General features: G+C 40.1%; 1 protein-coding gene across 2 annotated transcripts in view; it reads left to right on the top strand.

Moving 5' to 3' along the window:
- CASC4 (cancer susceptibility 4) overlaps nucleotides 1–22157 on the top strand; it is a 126409-nt gene that overhangs the window by 99750 nt on the left and 4502 nt on the right. The window contains exon 9 of one of the 2 annotated variants that reach the window (XM_010385233.2): nucleotides 14293–14460. The exons of the other annotated variant lie outside the window; for it this stretch is intronic. Coding sequence (XP_010383535.1) covers nucleotides 14293–14460 — 168 coding nt within the window. The remainder of the gene's footprint in view (nucleotides 1–14292; nucleotides 14461–22157) is intronic. 2 annotated transcript variants of the gene reach the window in all.

Here is a 22157-nt window from a genome sequence, read left to right on the forward strand (position 1 = left end):
CTCACTACAAATTTTTTGGCAGCTTTAACTTGTTACTTTTGTTTTATAGCTTAATATATCATACTTATATTGACATATTTATAAAGAGCTGCGTATTTTTGTAAATTTAATTTTGTATTACCACATCATGCAAAAGTGGCTAGAACATTTTGGGGTATGTTTCACCATATTTGGAAGATGTATTTGGGTTAGTTTAATTTAAACTTTAGAATGTAGGCTATGTGGTGACACAAAATACAGTGTAGGGATACTTCAAAGAAATAGACATCTTCCAAAATAGTTGAAACTGAAAATCCAGGCAAGGCCCACCTGTTTGCCAGTTAGGAGGGACATACCATTTGTATTTAGAAGCTTTGAACAGAGATAAGAATTTACTTCAAATGTCAGCTCCCATATGGAAAGTCACAAGGGTGGTTACTCCAAACAGTAGGGAGTGATTGTTGATCAAACTACTTCTCGTATTGGCTTTTCTGTATAGCAGCAGGGTTTCATTTATTTAACAGTGGTTATTTATCATTCTCCCAAGCAACACTGGAGAGGCAAGCTAGTGTATCACAGAATACCTGATCTTCCTTTACATATAGAATTATTATTATTATTATTTTTAGAGACGGAGTCTCACTCTGTCACCCAGGCTGGAGTGCAGTGGCGCAATCTCGGCTCACTGCAAGCTCTGCCTTCCAGGTTCACCATTCTCCTGCCTCAGCCTCCCAAGTAGCTGGGACCACAGGTGCCTGCCACCATGCCCAGCTAATTTTTTGTATTTTTAATAGAGATGGGGTTTCGCCGTGTTAGCCAGGATGGTCTCGATCTCCTGACCTCATGATCTGCCCATCTTGGCCTCCCAAAGTGCTGGGATTATAGGCGTGAGCCACCGCGCCTGGCCTACTTATAGAATTTTTTAAAGTATTTTCCAATCTCTAGTCCAGATGGCTTAATGAGTTCGCCATTGACATAGCCACCCAGTGTATGAAATAGTAGACCATGGACATAGCTGACCAAAAGAGAAGTTACTTGGAAGGTTATATTGAGATACTCAGCAAGAATGTAGCACACTGTGGCAAAGAGACAGACAGATATAGATACAAATGTGTTATATGTCATATGTATATATGACAGAGATGTTATGAGAAATAGAAGATGTATGTATGTTTAATAGAGGTTTTAAGAAGAGATTGGAGGAAATGGTGGGTAATCAGTACTTGAAAGGAATTTTGAAGAAAGACTTGAGTCTTCAGGTTGAATGTATCTACTAAGTATTAGGATAAATGAAGAAAATTCTTGCTTTTATACATTGTAACAAAAACTTGAGAGTATGAAAAAATAAAGGAAAAAAACCTTAAATGATACCAGAAAACATAGATTCCAGGCTGGAGTGCAGTGGCAAAATCTCTGCCCACTGCAACCTCTGCCTCCCGGGTTCAAGCAATTCTGCCTCAGCCTCCCAAGTAGCTGGGATTATAGGCATGAACCACCATGTCTGGCTAATGTTATATTTTTAATAGAGACGGGAGTTCTCCATGTTGGTCGGGCTGGTCTCAAACTCCCAACCTCAGGTGATCTGCCTGACTCAGCCTCCTAAAGTGCTGGGATTACAGGCGTGAGCCACCACGCTCGGCCCCCTGTTCTAAGGTCCCTCATCTCATTTATGAGAGCCTCATCCCATTCCTAATGGCCTAATCACCTCCCAAAGGTCCCATCTCTTAATACCACCACATTAGGGATTAAGCTGCAACATGAATTTTGGAGAGGACACATTCAAACTGTGGCAATTATTAGTTACCTAAATTGGCTCATGAAGATTTGAAAACTTGAATAAACCAATAATCATTAAATAAGTTGAACAGATATCAAAAGTTCCCCCTTTACCTCAAAAGAGACTGGTAACAGTTAATGAGAGTTTAGCTTGATTACTAATGCAGGGTCACTGTATGAAATCAAGCAAACCAAAAAGTGGTTCTTTGAAAAGGCAAGTGAAATTGGAAAGACCGGCCGGGCATGGTGGCTCATGCCTGTAATCCCAGCACTTTGGGAGGCTGAGGCAGGCGGATCATGAGGTCAGGAGATCGAGACCATCCTGGCTAACACGGTGAAACCCCGTCTCTACTAAAAATACAAAAAATTAGCCGGATGTGGTGGCGGGCACCTGTAGTCCCAGCTCCTCGGGAGGCTGAGGCAGGAGAATGGCGTGAACCCGGGAGGCGGAGCTTGCAGTGAGCCGAGATTGCGCCACTGTACTCCAGCCTGGGTGGCAAAGTGAGACTCCGTCTCAAAAAAAAAAAAAAAAAACAGAAATTGGAAAGACCGTCAGCACACATTAAGACAGAAAGAGATGACACAAATTCTCAATAACAAAAATGAAAAAAAGAACATCAATATAGATCCTACAAATAATATTAAAGGACACATGATAGGTATTATGAATTTAATGCCTAAACATTTGCAAAGTTAGATGAGATGGCCAATGTCCTAGAAAAGCACTTCTGTACAAAACTGACACAAAAAGATAGGGAAAATCTGAATAGTTCCATGTCTATTAACATATTGAATCTGTAAATTAATATTTTGGTACCTAAATGGTTACATTGGTGAATTCTTTATTTATTTATGTATTTCATTTTTGAGATGGAGTTTTGCTCTTGTTGCCCAGGCTGGAGTGCAGTGGCGTGATCTCGGCTCACCGCAACCTCTTCCTCCAAGGCTCAAGACATTCTCCTGCCTCAGCCTCCTGAGTAGCTGGAATTACAGGCAATCAACACCACGCCCTACTAATTTTGTATTTTTAGTAGAGATGGGATTTCTCCATGTTGGTCAGGCTGGTCTTGAACTCCCAACCTCAGGTGATCCTCCTGCCTTGGCCTCCCAAAGTGCTGGGATTACAGTGTCAGCCACTGCACCCAGCTGGTGAATTCTTTCAAACATGAAAGAATACAACCAATGTAACATAAACTTTCAGAGAATTGAAAAGGAAAAAACACTCCCCAACCCATTTTATGAGACCAGCGTAAGTTGGATAGCAAAACTAAGAATATTGTGAGAAAGAAAAATTATGGCAGTTTCTCTTATTAATATAGATATAAAAATCCTAAACAAGGCCAGGTGGAATGGCTTACACCTGTAAATCCCAGCGCTTTGGGAGGCCAAGTCAGGCGGATCACCTGAGGTCAGGAGTTCAAGACCAGCCTGATCAACATGGTGAAACCCTGTCTCTACTAAAAATACAAAAATTAGCTGGGCACCGTGGTGCACGCATGTTGTCCCAGCTACTCAGGAGGCTGAGGCTGGAGAATCGCTTGAACCCGGGAGGCAGAGGTTGCAGTGAACCGAGATTGTGCCACTCCAGCTTAGTGACAGAGCGAGACTCGGTCTCAAAAAAAAAAAATTCTAAACAAAATATTAGCAAGTCAAATCCTGAGATAGATAAAAATTATATACATGATGACCATGTTGGATTTAATCTGAAAATTCAAGGTTGTTTAATACTTGAAAAGCGATCTATGTAATTTACCAAATTAACAAAATATATGAGGAAAATCATCTCAAAAGATGTAAAGAGAGCATTTGAGGAAATCCATGCATTTAAGATAAAACAACCAATTTTAAGCAAAGGAGGATTAGAAAGTAATTTCCTTAATTTGATAGAGTATTTTAAGCATCCTATGACAAATATCAAATTTAATGATTAATTCTCAAAAACCTTCCCCTTGAGATCTAGAAAAGGATACCCACCATCATCACTTCTATTCAGCTTTTCACTGTAGATTCTAATCAATGCAATAAAGCACAGAAAAGGAAATAAAGAGTATAGAGATTGGAAAGGAAGAAATATAACTGATAAGCTAATATTATTTGTAGACAACATGATTTTATATGTAGAAAACTCAAAACAATTTATAAACAAATGTATTTAGCAAAGTCATTACATGCAAGATTTATATACAAATTATATTTCTGTATATAGCAGCAATAAACATAGTGAAACTTTTAAAAAGAAACTTTTCAATAGCATAAAAAACATCAGATACCTTGAAAAGTTCTTACAAAAGATTTACAAGAACCTCTATAAGCTACAAAATATTGTTGACAGAAATTAATTAATATATGAATAAATCCATGTCCATGGATTGGAATGCTCATTGTTTTAATTATGTCAATTCCTCACAGATTAATCTAGAACTTCATTGCCATCCCAAGTATAATCCCAGCAGGATTTGGGGGTTTTAGGTGGAATCTGATAAGCTGACTCTAAAATGTGTATGAAAACTGCAAAGGAATAAGAATAGCCAAGACAATTTATAAAAGGAATAAACTGTAAAGACTTCCACTATCAGATATGAAGATTTATTATTATGCTTTTTTTTTTTTTTTTTTTTTTTTTGAGACAAAGTCTCGCTGTATTACCTAGGCTGGAATGCAGTGGCGTGATCTCAGCTCACTGCAACCCCTGCCTCCCACATTCAAGCGTTTGTTGCCCAGGCTGGAGTGCAGTGGCACAATCTTGGCTCACTGCAATCTGCACCTCGCAGGTTCGAATGATTCTCCTCCTTCAGCCTCCTGAGTGGCTGAGATTACAGGTGCATGCCACAACACCCAGATAATTTTTGTATTTTTAGTTAGAGATGGGGTTTCACTATGTTGGCCAGGCTGGTCTGAAACTCCTGACCTCAAGTGATCCACCCACCTCAGCCTCCCAAAGTGCTGGGATTACAGGCATGAGCCACCGTGCCCAACCTACTGTGCTATTTTATACAAGGGACTTTAACATCCATGGATTTTGGTATTTGTCGGGGTCCTGGAACCAGTCCTCACTGGATACTGAGGGAGGAACAACTGTATTCACCATAAATCACTTTGTAGGATCAATTGACCTCATCAGTCTGGTACATAATGGCCCAGGCCTCACGCATACAAAAACATTTATAAAGCAGAATATTTCATGGGCTCAGAGGTTATCTCTCAGAATCCAGCCAAGGGCCACTCCTGAAAACAAAGCGTTCTTTGGAATGTACAAGGTTTGAGCAACCACGACATACATTGCATCACAACAGGAGATACATTCTGAGAAAGGTGGTTTTTAGTTGATTTCATCATTGTGAACATCATAGACTGTACCTACACAAATCTAGATAGTATAGGTTTGCCTTGGAAATGGGGAGATGGTAAGGTTGTTCAGATGCTGTTAGCCATAAATTCTAGCTACCATACTTCTTTCATTTCCTTGATTTCTCTTTACCTTCCACAAGTCCAGTCAATCAGTCAATAGATTGCTTCCTGTGCCTACTATATGCAGAGCCTATATATACCTTGAGATAGAAATGTGGTCTTTTTGCCCTAATATGTTCCTGATAATGAAATCAATTCAAAAGCCAGTCAATAGTTTTCCTACAATTGTTTTGTGTAAAAAGCCTGCAGTAACATTTTTGTTACAGTTTGTACACCCCAGCTTCCCATCTCTCATGATTAACAGATTATAGATTAACTCATACTCAGTTAATCTAACTCGTAACAGATTAACTCATATCTCAACAGATTATAAGTCATCACGTGTCATTTACCTTCCGGATACTTGAAATAGTCACAACTCTAGGTATTAAATTGAATAATGCAAGATAAGTTGAATGTGTTAACTACCAAATGAATAAATGAAATGATAGTGAATATTACCAATAGATGGCTAGAAAAAAGAGGTTGCCTTCCTTAAACTTTCTTTTTCTTTTTTTTTTTTTTTTTTGAGACGGAGTCTCGCTCTGTCGCCCAGGCTGGAGTGTGGTAGCCGGATCTCAGCTCACTGCAAGCTCCGCCTCCCGGGTTTACGCCATTCTCCTGCCTCAGCCTCCCGAGTAGCTGGGACTACAGGCGCCCGTCACCTCGCCCGGCTAGTTTTTTGTATTTTTTAGTAGAGACGGGGTTTCACCATGTTAGCCAGGATGGTCTCGATCTCCTGACCTCGTGATCCGCCCGTCTCGGCCTCCCAAAGTGCTGGGATTACAGGCTTGAGCCACCGCGCCCGGCCAGCTTTCTTTTTCATTCTCTCTAGGTTTATTGTAACTAGATCTAATAGTTTCATTTTGTTTATAATAGTGGCAATATAATAAGTTAATGACATAAAAATATAAACTTTTAAAAATAAAATAGTTGAGAAATTGAAACCCATAAATGAACATTGGACTAATGAAGCAAAAGTGACTCATCTTGATGTTGCCTTTGACTTATAGTACAGAATTAAAATATACAGCTTAGTTTTTCTTGATTGAAATACCCTTTTGTGATTAAGAAATGTTATTATCCTCTTATTTTCTGCTGGTTTTTATTTTTGAACGTGTTTCTATTTTATTTCACCAACAATTTAAAACTATCTTTAGGGCCGGGTGCGGTGGCTCATGCCTGTAATCCCAGCACTTTGGGAGGCTGAGGTGGGCGGATCACAAGGTCAAAAGATCAAGACCATCCTGGCCAACATGGTGAAACCCCATCTCTACCAAAAATACAAAAATCAGCTGGGTGTGGTGGCACGCACCTGTAGTCCCAGCTACTGGGAAGGCTGAGGCGAGAGAATCTCTTGAACCCGGGAGGCAGAGGTTGCAGTGAGCTGAGATCACGCTACTGCACTCCAGCCTGGCGATAGAACAAGACTCTGTCTCAAAAATATAATAAAATTTTAAAAAACTATCTTTATTTACGAAAGACTGCCAAAGTCATATGAACTTGAAAAGCATGCAGGCTAGTTATTTAATTTATGAGTTCATTTTTTATAGGTCAGTGATACCATGTAGATAGTATACAAACATACATGTGTACCTGTACATATAATACAGACAGACAAAAGTAAAGACTTTACAACTTCGATTTTAAAATTTTAGCCATGAGGCCGGGTATGGTGGCTCATACCTGTAATCCCAGCACTTTGGGAGGCCGAGGTGGGCAGATCATTTGAAGTCAGGAGTTCGAGACCAGCCTGGCCAACATGGTGAAACCCGGTCTTACTAAAAATGCAAAAAAAAATGTAGATGGGTGTTGTGGTGTACCCCTGTAATCCCAGCTACTGGAGAGGCTGAGGCAGAAGAATCGCTTCAACCCAGTAAATGGAGGTTGTAGTGAGCTGAGATCGCAACACTGCACTCCAGCCTGGGCGACAGAGTGAGACTTCATCTCAAAAAAAAAATTTTTTTTTAATAAAAAATAAAATTTTAGCCATGAGAAATGGCTACATTTGCTTTCTCATTTAACATTTGCCTTCTCATACCTTCCCAATAAAATTCACTAGTTTAAAAGGATAGTTGTATTCAAAAGTATCAAACTATGAGTTTGTAAATTGAAAAGGTTAAAGTTTATCTATTCCACATGACCGAAGCTCTTGCTGAATTTCTTCTCTACTAGTTTCTGAAGTTTGTAGTCTGATATTTGAGATGTCTTACAGAATGTCTAGCATTCTGTGTGAAGTTTTATTGTGTTGTTTAACGTAAATTGAAAAGTGTGTTAAATGCCTGATTAGGTGATGTGGAGCATGTGAAGTTAGACCAGATGGTATATGAATTAAAGTAAAATGTATGAAAAATTACTTCATATACATGCAATACATGCTTGTTATATATTTAATATACTTTAGCTCACTTAGCTCAGAAAAGGAATTTAAATATTGAAAATAATCTTTTACAATTTTTCAAACTTAATACAACTCAAAGACTTTCAATAGCTAGTGGGTGTGTTGTTTCTTTGTGTTCTCATGTTTAAACTATTGGGATGAAGCTATCTTGTTGCTGATAATCAAATCATTTTCAGCTGGTCACCAGAATGAAACTAATATTCAAGTGCACAATTGAATTTTGCAACAATATAAGGAAATACGGGATCCAAACTAAATATAATTACTTTATTACTCCCCTAGCTGGGCACAGATTTAACAGTTTTGTTACTGAGCAGCAGAACTGTATTAAAGGTTGTAAAAAGTTGAAATGCCTCAGAGATGAAGTCTGCTATTTAATTCCTGTTAAGACACATCATAAGCCGGGTGTGGTGACTCACACCTGTAATCCCAGCACTTTGGGAGGCTGAGGCTGGCAGATCACAAGGTCAGGAGATTGAAATCATCCTGGCTAACACAGTGAAACCCCATCTCTCCTAAAAATACAAAAAATTAGCCGGGCGTGGTTGGGCACCTATAGTCCCAGCTACTCAGGAGGCTGAGGCAGAAGAATGGCGTGAACCCAGGAGGCGGAGCTTGCAGTGAGCTGAGATTGCACCACTGCACTCCAGCCTGGGTGACAGAGCGAGACTCCGTCTCAAAACACACACACACACACACACACACACACACACACACACACACACACCATAGATTTATACCATCAAATGATAACTTTGCCTTCATTACTTCTTTTTTCTCTTCTTAAATATTGTCATTCCCCAAGATCACTTCTTTGACTTATAGCTATTTTCTGTAAATATTTATTTCCTAAAATAAATTATATTCTGATAGTTTAACCGATCACCTTGAAATTTATGAGTTTTAAATCTAAATGCTTATCTCTCACTTTGCACCTAGATTCTAGATCCATATAACCATGCGTCTATAAAACATTTTCATTTGGATGTCATACTGTAGCCCCAAATTCAGTTTATCTAAAGCAACATTTGCTTTCTCATACCTTCCCAATTTGGGTATAGGTAGCATTAATTGTAGTTTCCAGACTAGGATTTGGAATAATCCTTTGACTCCTTCTGCTCCATTATGCCATATATTCGTTTTGTCATTTTCAAATGTATCTGATTCATCAGTTTCTAACATTTCCTCCATCCTCCTAGTGTAAGTCCTCATAGCTTCTTGCCTAAATAGCTACTGGAGATATAGTAGGCATAAGGCAGATCAGATTTCTGTTCTCAGAGAGCTTAAAAGAAATCTTTACTAGTTATTGCCTCCTACATAATGTTCAAACTCACTCTATCAAAAGGAAGCCAACTGAAGCCACTGTCTCCATGTTCAGATGTTACTTTCTAGAGCACTATGCAATAGCACACATACCATCACTTCCTAATTTGTTTACTTATCTGTTTTCCTTACTATACTCAGTTATAGGAGATGAAGATAGGATGTTATTTTTGCTTTCTATTTTTATTTTTGAGACAGAGTCTCATTCTGTCACCCAGGCTGGAATGCAGCAGTATGATCATAGCTTACTGCAGCCTGAAACTCCTAGGCTGAAGCCTCCTGAGTAGTTGAGACTACAGGTGTGTGTCACCGTGCCCAACTATAGATTTATGATTTATTTTTGTATCACAGTGCATAGTGCAATATCTATCACATCAGTGAACCATGGATGGATGAAGGAGCATTGTAGATACTTCCATACACTTTGTCATTGGATTTAAATAGTGACCACAAGTGAATATAGGAGACTTTTTTTTTTTTTGAGACAGAATTTCACTCTTGTTGCCCAGGCTGAAGTGCAAATAGAGCAATCTTGGCTCACTGTAACCTCTGCCTCCCAGGTTCAAGCGATTCCCCTGCCTCAGCCTCCCAAGTAGCTGGGATTACAGCCACCCGCCACCATGGCCAGCTACTTTTTTGTGTTTTTAATAGAGATGGGGTTTCTCCATGTTGGCCAGGCTGGTCTCAAACTCCTGACCTCAGGTGATCCACTCACCTCGGCCTCCCAAAATTCTGGGATTACAGGCGTGAGCCACCATGCCTGGCCCTGTAATTATCCTTAATTTGCTTGTTGAAACTTACTCTTTCTCATATAAATCCAGTCAAATCAATCTTTTTACTATCTTCTAAATACCCCATCTTTGTTCTTACCTGTTCTTTCAATGCTTCTTTCTTTCCCTGTCATAGTCTAATATAATTGCCTTCTTTTTCAAACTTTCCCTTCTCTCACATTGACATGTTGCTCTTAAATGTCGAATAAGTTAGCAGTCTGTTATATTGATCAATATTATGCATTTTTGTCTGTACCATTATATTCATTCAATGTTTAATGCAAAGTTTGTCTGATCTCCTTATCCTGATTGGCAACTCTGTGTAGTTGATTCTGTGTTTTTCAACTTTTGTTGTCTGTGAGAATGTTGGAAGCCCAGTATTAAAGGTTAGCTATAAATATTTCTCCAAACACGATGATTCTGTATATATAATAGCACAGACCACTATTTAACAAAGGGCAGTTGTGTCATTATTCATTCTTGTTGATATTTTTATTATCTCTGAGTATCACTGTGATTATAGTATTAAAATTTTGCTAAATTTAGGCTAGGCAGATCATCAAACACCTAAAAAAAGGAAATTTTACATTGTTCTGTTGGAATATTATAATAGGTACAAGTGGGACATTTCTTTATTCCATGTCTGACAGTATTAGTAAATGATATATATTTTTTTAGTACCTTGTCTTAGCCTAATTTTTTGAGTCTTCTGTATTTCATAACTTTGATTTTAAAATGAAGGCCGGGCGTGGTGGCTCACGTCTGTAGTCCCAGCACTTTGGGAGGCCGAGGCGGGCAGATCACCTGAGGTCAGGAGTTCAAGACCATCATGGCCAACATGGTGAAATCCTGTCTCTACTAAAACTACAAAAATTAGCCAGTCATGGTGGTGGGCACCTGTAATCCTAGCTACTTAGGAGGCTGAAGCAGGAGAATCGCTTGAACCCGGGAGGTGGAGGTTGCAGTGAGCTGATACCGGGCTACTGCACTCCAGCCTGGGCGACAGAGTGAGACTCCGTCTTAAAAAGAAAAAAAAAAGAAAAAGAAAATATAGATTTCTGTAAACCTCTTTTTACTGCTTATATTGACATCATTTATTTTATTATTCAAAAAGAGATAATAAAACTCATCAAAATGTTTGATTTATAATTAGGAGACAGAGTGTTTTCTTACAAATAGCCTACCTATTCTCCTGTATGTTTCTTTTCTCTATTTCATCCACTTTTCTATTTATTTATTTATTTATTGTACATACTCCAAGCTTATACTAGAAGAGTTTTAAGATTAATTCATGCTCTTTTTATTGGCCCCAGTTACTCCAATTACTTCAGTCTCCTGTTGTCCCCACACCCTGCCTTCTTTTTTTTTTTTTTTTTTTTTTTTTTTGAGACGGAGTTTCACTTTTGTTACCCAGGCTGGAGTGCAATGGTGCAATCTCAGTGAGCGGCAACCTCCGCCTCCCGAGTTCAAGCAATTCTCCTGCCTCAGCCTCCCAAGTAGCTGGGATTACAGGCATGCACCACCATGCCTGCCTAATTTTGTATTTTAGTAGAGACAGGGTTTCTCTGTGTTGGTCAGGCTGGTCTTGAACTCCCAAACTCAGGTGATCTGCTCGCCTTGCTGCCTTTTCTTTTTTTTTAGAGAGCCTTGTTCTGTCGCCCAGGCTGGAGTGCAGTGGCCCAGTCTCGGCTCACTGTAAGCTCTGCCTCCTGGGTTCACACCATTCTCCTGACTCAGCCTCCCCAGTAGCTGGGACTACAGACGCCCACCACCATGCCCGACTAATTTTCTGTATTTTTAGTAGAGATGGTGTTTCACCATGTTAGCCAGGATGGTCTTGATCTCCTGATCTTGTGATCCGCCCGCCTTGGCCTCCCAAAGTGCTGGGATTACAGGCGTGAGCCACCGCGCCCGGCCACGCCCGCCCTTCTTTAAAAGCCTCTGTAAGTGCAATTTGTCCTTTAATGATTTTCCTGATGGACTCTTTACCCACCAATTAGAAATACATTGGCTTGATGATGTGATGAACCATCTGTAGAATCGACCAGTACCCCCATAATTCTATTTGTACTTAACCTTTCTTTCCAAGCAAAGGAAGCTGTTAATTTTTTTCCTGAGCCATTGCAATGTAAATTTTATTTATTTATTTATTTATCTATTTATTTATTTTTGTTTTTTGTTTTTTTTTTTGAGGCAGAGTCTCGCTCTGTCGCCCGGACTGGAGTGCAGTGGCCGGATCTCAGCTCACTGCAAGCTCCGCCTCTCGGGTTTACGCCATTCTCCTGCCTCAGCCTCCCGAGTAGCTGGGACTATAGGAGCCCGCCACCTCGCCCGGCTAGTTTTTGTATTTTTAGTAGAGACGGGGTTTCACTGTGTTAGCCAGGATGGTCTCGATCTCCTGACCTTGTGATCCGCCCGTCTCGGCCTCCCAAAGTGCTGGGATTACAGGCTTGAGCCACCGCGCCCGGCCTATTTATTTATTTTTAGAGATAGAGTCTTGCTGGGGTGCAGTGGCACAATCGAAGCTCACTATAACCTCAAACTCCTGGCCTTAAATGATCCTCCTGCATCAACCTCCCAAGTAGATAAGACTACAGAAACCCGGCTAATTTTTTTTTTTTTTTTTTTTTTTTTAAGAGAAGAGGTCTCACTCTGTCACCCAGGCTGAAGTGCAGTGGCAATATCCTAACTCACTGTAGCCTTGGACTCCTGGGCTTAAGCAGTCCTCCTACCTTAGCCTCCTGAGTAGCTGAGACTATAGGTGTGGACCACCATACCCAGCTAATTTTTGTATTTTTTGTAGAGATGGATCTCACTATGTTACCCAGGCTGGTCTCAAACTCCTGGGCTTAAGCAATCCTCCCACCTTGGCCTCCCAAAGTACTGCTATGACAGGCATACGCCACTGCACCCAGCCTGCAATGTAAATTTTTGAAATATATTTTTAAAAATTTAGACCTATCACAGAAAGTTGTTAAATTTCTAAGTCTCAAATTCTTGCATTATTAGGAAGTTAATTTTATGGATTAAAATAAATCCACTTTTATGCTAAGTTAAACTTAATGTCTAAGTATAGTTTTAGTTGTACTTGCATTTCTAATTCAGATCCTAGTGTGCCTAACTTTTTTATTTTCAATGTCTAATTGTTGAATAGTTTTCTACAGTAAGTATTATGTCTATTTATCTTCTTTTTTTTTTTTTGAGATGGAGTCTTGCTCTTGTCACCCAGGCTGGAGCTGGAGTGCAATGGCGCAATCTCGGCTCACTGCAGCCTCTGCCTCCTGGACTCAAGCAATTCTCCTGCCTCAGCCTCTTGTGTAGCTGGGATTACAGGCACCTGCCACCAAGCCTGGCTAATTTCTGTATTTTTAGTAGAGATGGGGTTTTACCATGTTTGCAAGGCTGGTCTCGAACTACTGATCTCAGGTGATCCACCCACCTTGGCCTTCCATAGTGCCGGGATTACAGGTGTGAGCCACTGCACCAGGCCTGTCTTCTTGATGTCTAATAGTTATGAATGTGTACAATATAATGGCCTGATATAGGTCAGTTTTCTTAAGATTCCATTGACTTTTTTTAAAATCTGGCTTAGGAAATGAGAAGAGAGGCCGGGCGCGGTGGCTCAAGCCTGTAATCCCAGCACTTTGGGAGGCCGAGGCGGGCGGATCACGAGGTCAGGAGATCGAGACCATCCTGGCTAATACGGTGAAACCCCGTCTCTACTAAAAAAATACAAAAAACTAGCCGGGCGAGGTGGCGGGCGCCTGTAGTCCCAGCTACTCGGGAGGCTGAGGCAGGAGAATGGCGTAAACCCGGGAGGCGGAGTTTGCAGTGAGCTGAGATCTGGCCACTGCACTCCAGCCTGGGTGACAGAGTGAGACTCCTTCTCAAAAAAAAAAAAAAAAAAAAAAAAAAAAAAAAAAAAAAAAAAAAAAAAAAAAAAGGAAATGAGAAGAGATACACCAGAATTACTTGGGATTTTTTTTTTTTTTAAACCACTAGGGATTCTGATGGCTTACTTTCTTTGCCATCCCTTTTTGGAAATCCAAAATGTATGCCACCATACCCAGCTAAGTTTTGTATTTTTTGTAGAGAAAGGTTTTGCCATGTTGCCCAGGCTGGTGTCAAATTCTTGAGCTCAAACGATCCACCCACCTCAGCCTCCCAAAGTTCTGGGATTACAAGCGTGGGCCACTGCACCAGGCCTAGATTTTCAAATTTTAAATATGTATCATATCTAGTAATAAAATAATGTATTCTCCTAAAATGTTAATTTAGACATACTTATATTAGAGAAGTCATTGGTTATTATGAAAACATTCCTAAAAATGGTGCCCATTTCTTTAAGAAATCATTCAAATCTTAAGTGGCAAGCACTAAAATAAATGCAAAAGAGAAATTCTTAATAAAAGTTATGTATTTTCAGAGTCTTCACTCTTACATACTTTTGGATAACCTTCACAAAATGTATCCTTTTATATCCAGTACCCCAAAAGTTGCCAGGTTTCACTTGTCTACTTTCTGGTCTGCCTTCAGTATAGATTCCTTCTTTTCTTCTCTCTTTACTCTTGAATTAATCCTCTACCTACTTCACAGGCCGATTCTTTGATGAGAATGAATCCCCTGTTGATCCGCAGCATGGCTCTAAACTGGCGGATTATAATGGGGATGATGGTAACGTAGGTGAGTATGAGGCAGACAAGCAGGCTGAGCTGGCTTACAATGAGGAAGAAGATGGTGATGGTGGAGAGGAAGACGTCCAAGGTGAGCGTGGGCCTGGCCTCCATGCTATAACCATAACCCACCTCTAAGTTTTTTGGTTGAATTTGTGTAGAATTTTCCCCACCTATTAGTGGCAGTGTAACCTAAATTTTTTGTTTTTTCTTTGAGATGGAGTTTTGCTCTTGTTGCCCAGGCTGGAGTCCAATGGCACGATCTCGGCTCATTGTAACCTCCACCTTCCAGGTTCAAGCGATTCTCCTGCCTCAGCCTCCCGAGTAGCTGGGATTACAGGCATGCACCACCACGCCTGGCTAATTTTGTATTTTCAGTAGAGACGGGGTTTCTCCATGTTGGTCAGGCTGGTCTCAAACTCCCGACCTCAGGTGATCCACCCACCTCAGGCTCCCAAAGTGTTGGGATTACAGGCGTGAACCACTGTGCCCAGCCAACCTCAGTATTAATACAAAGAGGTTCTGTGCAGTTTTTCAGTTTTATTTTGAAAACTATTTTATAATAGTGGCATTTGTAAATCTGTAAATTATTTTAATTTTTTAAAATTTTGGTTATCATGTGTATTATTGATACAGCTACAATTTAAAACTTAGAATCTTCAGAAATTTTAGAATTGTTTAAAATGACTCTAGACTACCTAAGGCAAATGCTTCTAGACAATACACTTTTCCAATTTCTCATCTAAAAACATTTCATTACAAATATTGCCCAGGTAGCTTTTTCGTTATAAGGAAAGCCACAAAGGGAATGGTCTTCTCCATACTGAAGATAAGATTATTTCACCACTGACACAGCAGAGGAAGGCTATTTTTGAATTTTTTCTGAGAGGCTTAAAATTTATATTTAACAATCAATGTGTGAAGATTTGTTTTATATTTATTACACAGATTCAACATATTTTTCTTATTCACTGTGTTACTTCTGCTGAGCATTTAACTTAATGAAAGTTCAGAATCTACCTGTGTGCATGCAGCCCTACCCATGCATGCATATCAGTGTTTTTCTCTACTGCAAGTTTTTAGGCCAGTTTTCTGCCTGCTTATATTGTTTAGTAGTATTTGTGGAGCTATTTCTCTTTTCTGTAAAAGTTGATTGTGACCTTAGTGTGTGATATGTTAAATTTTTATGTGATGCATGGAAATTTTTCATCATAACATGCTTTGATTTCTTCCTTACCTGTTTTAAAAGTAATTAAATTTTTATTTAGACTTATGACAAGCATTGTTTTTATAAAACCCAGAAGAAAATGTAGTTGTTCTACAAAATTATATGGTTTGTAGAATAAAGGGAAACTAGAGACTCTGACTTCTACCTAGGCACTGTTATAATAGTTCATTTAGTTTAGGAAAATTATGATTACTGGGGATAGAAAAGAGATTAATATGTGCTAGGAGTTATATAAGGTTATATTTATAAGAATTTCTCAAACACTTTTTGGTAATATTGATATTGATATACATATAACCTTACAATATTATGTGCTTTTTCTGTAATCTCATCCTTTTTTCATAAATTTTATCTTTTTTTTCTCATTGCTTTTGTGATTTGTTTGGATTATATTTGTTTGCAATTATTTATAATGTTTTAAGGTTTTTTCATGTATGTATATCATATCAGCAATTAGATTGTAAGCTCTTGGAGGGCAGGAATTTTTATTTATTTTGCCTTCCATTTTGTTTGTATCCTTTTCTACCTTCATGCCCACCTCCCACAGTACTTTGCGCATTACCCACCCGCCACAGTACTTTGCACATTGTCATTAACTGATAATTATATGCTTTTCTCATTGAGCTTTTATTCTTATAACTGTGACTAGGGTAATAACTCTTTAACTTCTGGTCTTATAAGCTGCTTGGTTTACACTTTCAATATTCTCTAATTTTTTTAAGGGCTTTTTCATCTCATTGGATAATTTTGAGATTTTTATTATAATGGTTTATCTCAGTCTTTGTTTTCAGTCATTTTTTATATTTTGTCTATCTTAAAGTTGATAATTGTCACAAAATTTTGATTTAATATGTGTATGGGTTTCAATCTATTGTACGTAAATTTATTTTCAGTGCCTTCTCTCTCCCTTTCTTGTACTCTTCTCCTTCTTCCTCCCCTGGTTCTCACTGCCACCTTCTACTTCAAGTCCCCAAGACCCTCATGTTGTCCTCCCCTTCCTTTCACAAGAAAATAGATTCTAAGGATTGAAGAAATGACAAAAGATGATGTCCTCAGTGAAGTAGAGAAGGGGTTGTTACATTTTTGGATTTCCCTGTTTGCAAGTTAATCTTACTGGAACTGAGTGTTGCCATTTACCATTTCTTGTCTCATTCTGGCATTCTCTAGATGATAGTGGCAGGATAGGACACCTACAAAGGGTACCAAGAACAAAAAGATGCAGGAACATCAGCTCCAACAAATAAAGAGGGCTAAGCAAGGAATACTGAGGAGACTTAAATAATTGTTAACATGTTTCCAGGGATTCTTTTTTTTATTGAGATGGAGTCTTGCTCTGTCACCCAGGCTGAAGCTGAATCTTCCTGTTGTAGAGTTGATTTTTTTTTTTTTTTTTTGAGACGGAGTCTCACTCTGTCATCCAGGCTGGAGTGCAGTGGTGCAATTGCAGCTCACTGCAACCTCTGCTTCCTGGGTTCAAGCAATTCTCTTGCCTCAGCCTCCCGAATAGCTGGGACTACAGCCGTGCACCACCATGTCCATCTAAGTTTTGTATTTTTAGTAGAGATGGGGTTTCACCATGTTGGCCAGGCTGGTTTGAACTCCTGACCTCAAGTGATCCACCTGCCTCAGCCTCCCAAAGTGCTGGGATTACAGGCATGAGCCACCACACCTGGCCATCCAGGGATTCTTTAGGTATATTATTAACCGTCCAAAAAGTAGGGAGAGGTAATTATGGCTGTTCCCTAATTTATCAACAAATTGGATTCCAAATGTTCATTACTGTGCCAATGTGGAAATAATGGTTGCGTTCCCAGTATGGTTTGCACTTGTAGCCAAAGCAGGCAAACACAGAGTAGAAAAAAACATTAGTCGGCCAGGCACAGTGGCTCACACCTGTGATTCCAGCACTTTGGAAGGCCAAGGCGGGCGGATCACCTGAGGTCAGGAGTTCAAGACCAGCCTGGCCAACATCTCTACTAAAAAATACAAAAATTAGCTGGGCGTGGTGGCAGGTGCCTGTAGTCCCAGCTACTCGGGAGGCTGAGGCAGGAGAATTGCTTGAACCCGGGAGGCAGAGGTGTGGTAAGCTGAGATCGCACCATTGCACTCCAGCCTAGGTAACAGAACGAGACTCTGTCTCAAAAAAAGAAAGAAAGAAAGAAAAAAAATTAGTCTAGAATCAAGAGATAGTCTGTGTATTGCTTTTCAAGTCACTTAAACTCTCTGGACCACAATTTCTTCATCTGTATGAAGACTGCTGAATTAGAATACATGATCTTTCTCAGTTTTAAAATTCTGTGGCCACATTCAAGTTGGAATCACTATATATATAACACAAGTATTACAAGAAAATATGTTTCAGATTTCAGGATGTCTGAAACAGATCTATTCCCAAATCCATGAAAGAAAGTAGAAACTTATTGCCACCATTGTGACTCTACAGCGAAATATAACAAAAAATGAAGCACACACTTAATGTTCTATCGATAGGGGCTCTTCTCTGCTCTCTAGTAGTAGTAGTAGTTTCTTAAGTTGTGAGGTCCCTAGGATTAGAGATTCCAGCTGCAGGATAAGATTCTGGCTTCACCTAAGTATACTCCGGCTTTGGTCTCCAAAATTGTATATTATGAATTGAGGCTTTGGCAGCATATCTGCCAGTAGGGAGCTGAAGCATTCCAGCCTTATCTCTGATACCTATTCATTACATTATTAATCATTGGGGTCAGCACTACTTGTAGAGTGTTTTGTAGAATTAAGTGAGGCCTAGTTTTCCTGTGTTTACAATTATTTATATACATTATACATATAAATTATATATAAATAATATTTATATAAAATATACATATTCTTATATATTATAATAAAAATATGTTTGCATGTTTATATTTATATAGATATATGAATGGTTATATATTTATATCATATATTTATTATATATTTCTACTATATATTTATAATATATTTCTATTATATACATTTATATATATATATATATATATTTTTTTTTTTGAGACAGGGTCTCCCTCTGTCATCCAGGCTGGAGTGCAGTGACATGATCATGGCTCACTGCAGCCTTGACCTCTTGGGGTCAAGTGATCCTCCCACCTCAGCCTCCTGAGCATCTGGGACTACAGGCATGCACCACCACCGCTGGCTAGTTTTTTGTATTTTTTGTAGTGGCAGGGTTTAGCCATGTTTCCCATGTTTCCCAGACTGGTCTTAAACTCCTGGACTCAAGCAATCAGGCCACCTTGGTCTCCCAAAGTGCTGGGATTACAGGCATGAGCCACTGCACCTGGCTCCTCACTGGCTTTTTGCCTTTTTGCTCCTAGTTCTTGCTTTTTTTCTTTTAAATTTTTAAAATTTTCTAAGATAGGGTCTTGGTATGTTGCCCAGGCTGGTTTCAAACTCCTGAGCTCAAGCTATCCACTTGCCTAAGCCTCCCAAAGTGTTGGGATCACAGGTGTGAGCCACTGCACCCAGGCGGTAGAGCTTTCTTTCTTTTTTTTTTTTATTTTGTCGCCCAGGCTGGAGTACAATGGTGTGATCTCAACTCACTGCAATCTCCCCCTCCCAGGTTCAAGCAATTCTCTTGCCTCAGCCTCCTGAGTAGCTGGAATTACAGGTGTCAGCCACCACGTCCAGCTAATTTTTGTATTTTTACTAGAGACAGGGTTTCACCATGTTGGCCAGGCTGGTCTTGAACTCCTGACCTCATGATCTGCCCGCCTCAGCTTCCCAACGTGCTGGGATTACAGGGGTGAGAAGCCACACCCAGCCACGGTAGCACTTTCTTTAATGGAGGTAGCCTTTCTTGACTTCAGAGGGAATTTAGTAATTATTTAATAAATTATGGATGTCTTTAAAATATTTCCTTTAATATTCATTTTACCTTGATGAACTATATAATATTTTGCTGCTTCCTAAAATGAACTAAAATACTAGTTCTTATATTTAGTGGTTATCTGTTATTCTACATTAGATTTGGTTAGGTGATTTCATAATCAGGTACTACTGCTTGTTTGTTTTTGTTTTTTGAGACGGAGTCTTGCTCTGTCGCCCAGGCTGGAGTGCAGTGGCACAATCTCGGCTCACTGCAACCTCGGCCTCCTGGGTTCACGCCATTCTCCTGCCTCAGGCCTTTTTGGGATTTTGTTTGTTTGTTTGTTTGTTTTGAGACAGAGTCTCGCTCTGTTGCCCAGGTTGGAGTGCAGTGGCACGATCTCGGCTCACTGTAAGCTCTGCCTTCTGGGTTCACGCCATTCTCCTGCCTCAGCCTCCCCAGTAGCTGGGACTACAGGCTCCCGCCACCACTCCCGGCTGAATTTTGTAATATTTTTAATAGAAACAGGGTTTCACCGTGTTAGCCAGGAGGGTGTGATCCGCCCGCCTCGGCCTCCCAAAGTGCTGGGATTACAGGTATGAACCACCTCGCCTGGCCCTTTTTGGAATTTTTAAGTGAACAAATGAAAGGCGAAATCAGGATAAGAGCAAATGTCTAGGAACAGAAAAACAAATCTACTCCTAGCTCACGTACTTAACAAACATGATCTAGTTCCTAAAATTATTTGGACCTGTAAGCATCTTCTCAGGAAAACAGAGATAACAACTGTGTTATCTCTGTTTTGTGTTACACTAAAATATTACACTAAAATATAACACTAAAAATATTACGCTGAATGGTGTGAACCCAGGAGGCGGAGCTTGCAGTGAGCCAAGATCGCACCACTGCACTCCAGCTTGGGCGACAGAGCAAGACTCTGTCTCAAAAAAAAGCCCCAAAAGTGGCTGGGCACGGTGGCTCATGCCTGTAATCTAGCACTTTGGGAGGCCGAGGCAGGTGGATCTCCTGAGGTCAGGAGTTCGAGACCAGTCTGGCCAACATGGTGAAACCCCGTTTCTACTATAAATACAAAAAAAATTAGCTGGGCGTGGTGGGGGGGGTTTGGGGGGGGCGCCTGTAATCTCAGCAACTCGGGAGGCTGAGGCAGGGAATGCTGGAACCTGGGAGGCGGAGGTTGCAGTGAGCCGAGATCTCGCCATTGCACTCCAGCCTGGGCCACAACAGCGAGACTCCCTCTCAAAAAAAAAGAAAAAGCTGGGCGCTGTGCCTCAGGTGAGGCCTGTAATACTAGCACTTTGGGAGCCCGAGGCAGGTGGTATCACGAGGTCAGGAGTTCGAGACCAGCCTAACCAACATGGTGAAACCTCATCTCTACTAAAAAAGAAAAATACAAAAGTTATCTGGGCATGGTGGCGCATGCCTGTAATCCCAGCTATTCAAGAGGCTGAGGCAGGAGAATCGCTTGAACCTGGGAGGCGGAGGTTGCAATGAGCCGAATTTGTGCTACTGCATTCCAGCCTGGGCAACAAGAGTGAGACTCCGTCTCAAAAAAAAAAAAAATTCCAAAAAGTAAAGACACCTTTTCCTTTCAATAACTTTCCTGTTACATTTTTAGAAAATTATCCACTGCTCCATGATGATTGTCTTAATTTAATTGTTATATTAAAGTCCTAAAAGATGTGTTTATAGCCATAAGGTGAGGTTCTATAATGTGGATCCTAAGGAGAGCTTTCTGGAGAGGTGCCCGTGATTATTTTCCCTTTTAAAAACAAAGATAGGCTGGGCGTGGTGGCTCACGCCTGTAATCCCAGCACTTTGGGAGGCCGAGGCGGGCGGATTACCAGGTCAGGAGTTTCAGACCATCCTGGCTAACACAGTGAAACCCTGTCTCTACTAAAAAAAAGACAAAAAAAATAGCTGGGCGTGGTGGCGGGTGCCTGTAGTCCCAGCTACGCGGGAGGCTGAGGCAGGAGAAGGGCATGAACCTGGGAGGTGGAGCTTGCTGTGAGCCGAGATCATGCCACTGCACTCCAGCCTGGGCAACACAGGGAGACTGCGTCTCAAAAAAAAAAAAAATTCTTTTTAAGTAAAGAGTTATTTGATAAGGAATTGATTAGCATGTATATAAAGTAAAAGTGTGAAAATTGATATAATTTCAGGCTTTAACACATATTAAGACAGATTTGGGATTATCATACCTAGTGGATTATACTATTTAAAGATACCACTTCTCGGGCTTTTGGCTGAGATCAAGTGTACTATTTAAAGATAGATAATTTGTTAAGAATATGGGGTAGTCTTGGTGCAGTGGTCACAGCTGTAATCCCAGCACTTTGGGAAGCTAAGGTGGGCAGATTGCTTGAACCCAGGAGTTAAAGACCAGCCTAGACAACATGGTGAAACCCTGTCTCCACAAAGAAAATGGAAAAATTAGTCGGGCATGGTCCCAACTACTCAGAAAGTTGAGGTGGGAGGATCCCTTGAGCCCTGGGAGGTCAAGGCTGCAGTGAGCTGAGACTGTGCCACTGTACTCCAACCTGAGTGATGGGAGTGAGACCCTGTCTCAAAAAAAAAAAAAAAAAAAAGTGGAAAATGGTTGTCCGAAATTCTAGAAATGAAAATTTCTATAAGTTTAACAGGAAAGTTGTTGAAAAAGAAAGTTGGTTTGTTTGACTCTTTTTTTTTGTTTTTTTAAATTTATTTTTTTTAAGATAGG

Source organism: Rhinopithecus roxellana, chromosome 5 (genome assembly GCF_007565055.1).
Source record: "Rhinopithecus roxellana isolate Shanxi Qingling chromosome 5, ASM756505v1, whole genome shotgun sequence".
NCBI lineage: Eukaryota > Metazoa > Chordata > Mammalia > Primates > Cercopithecidae > Rhinopithecus > Rhinopithecus roxellana.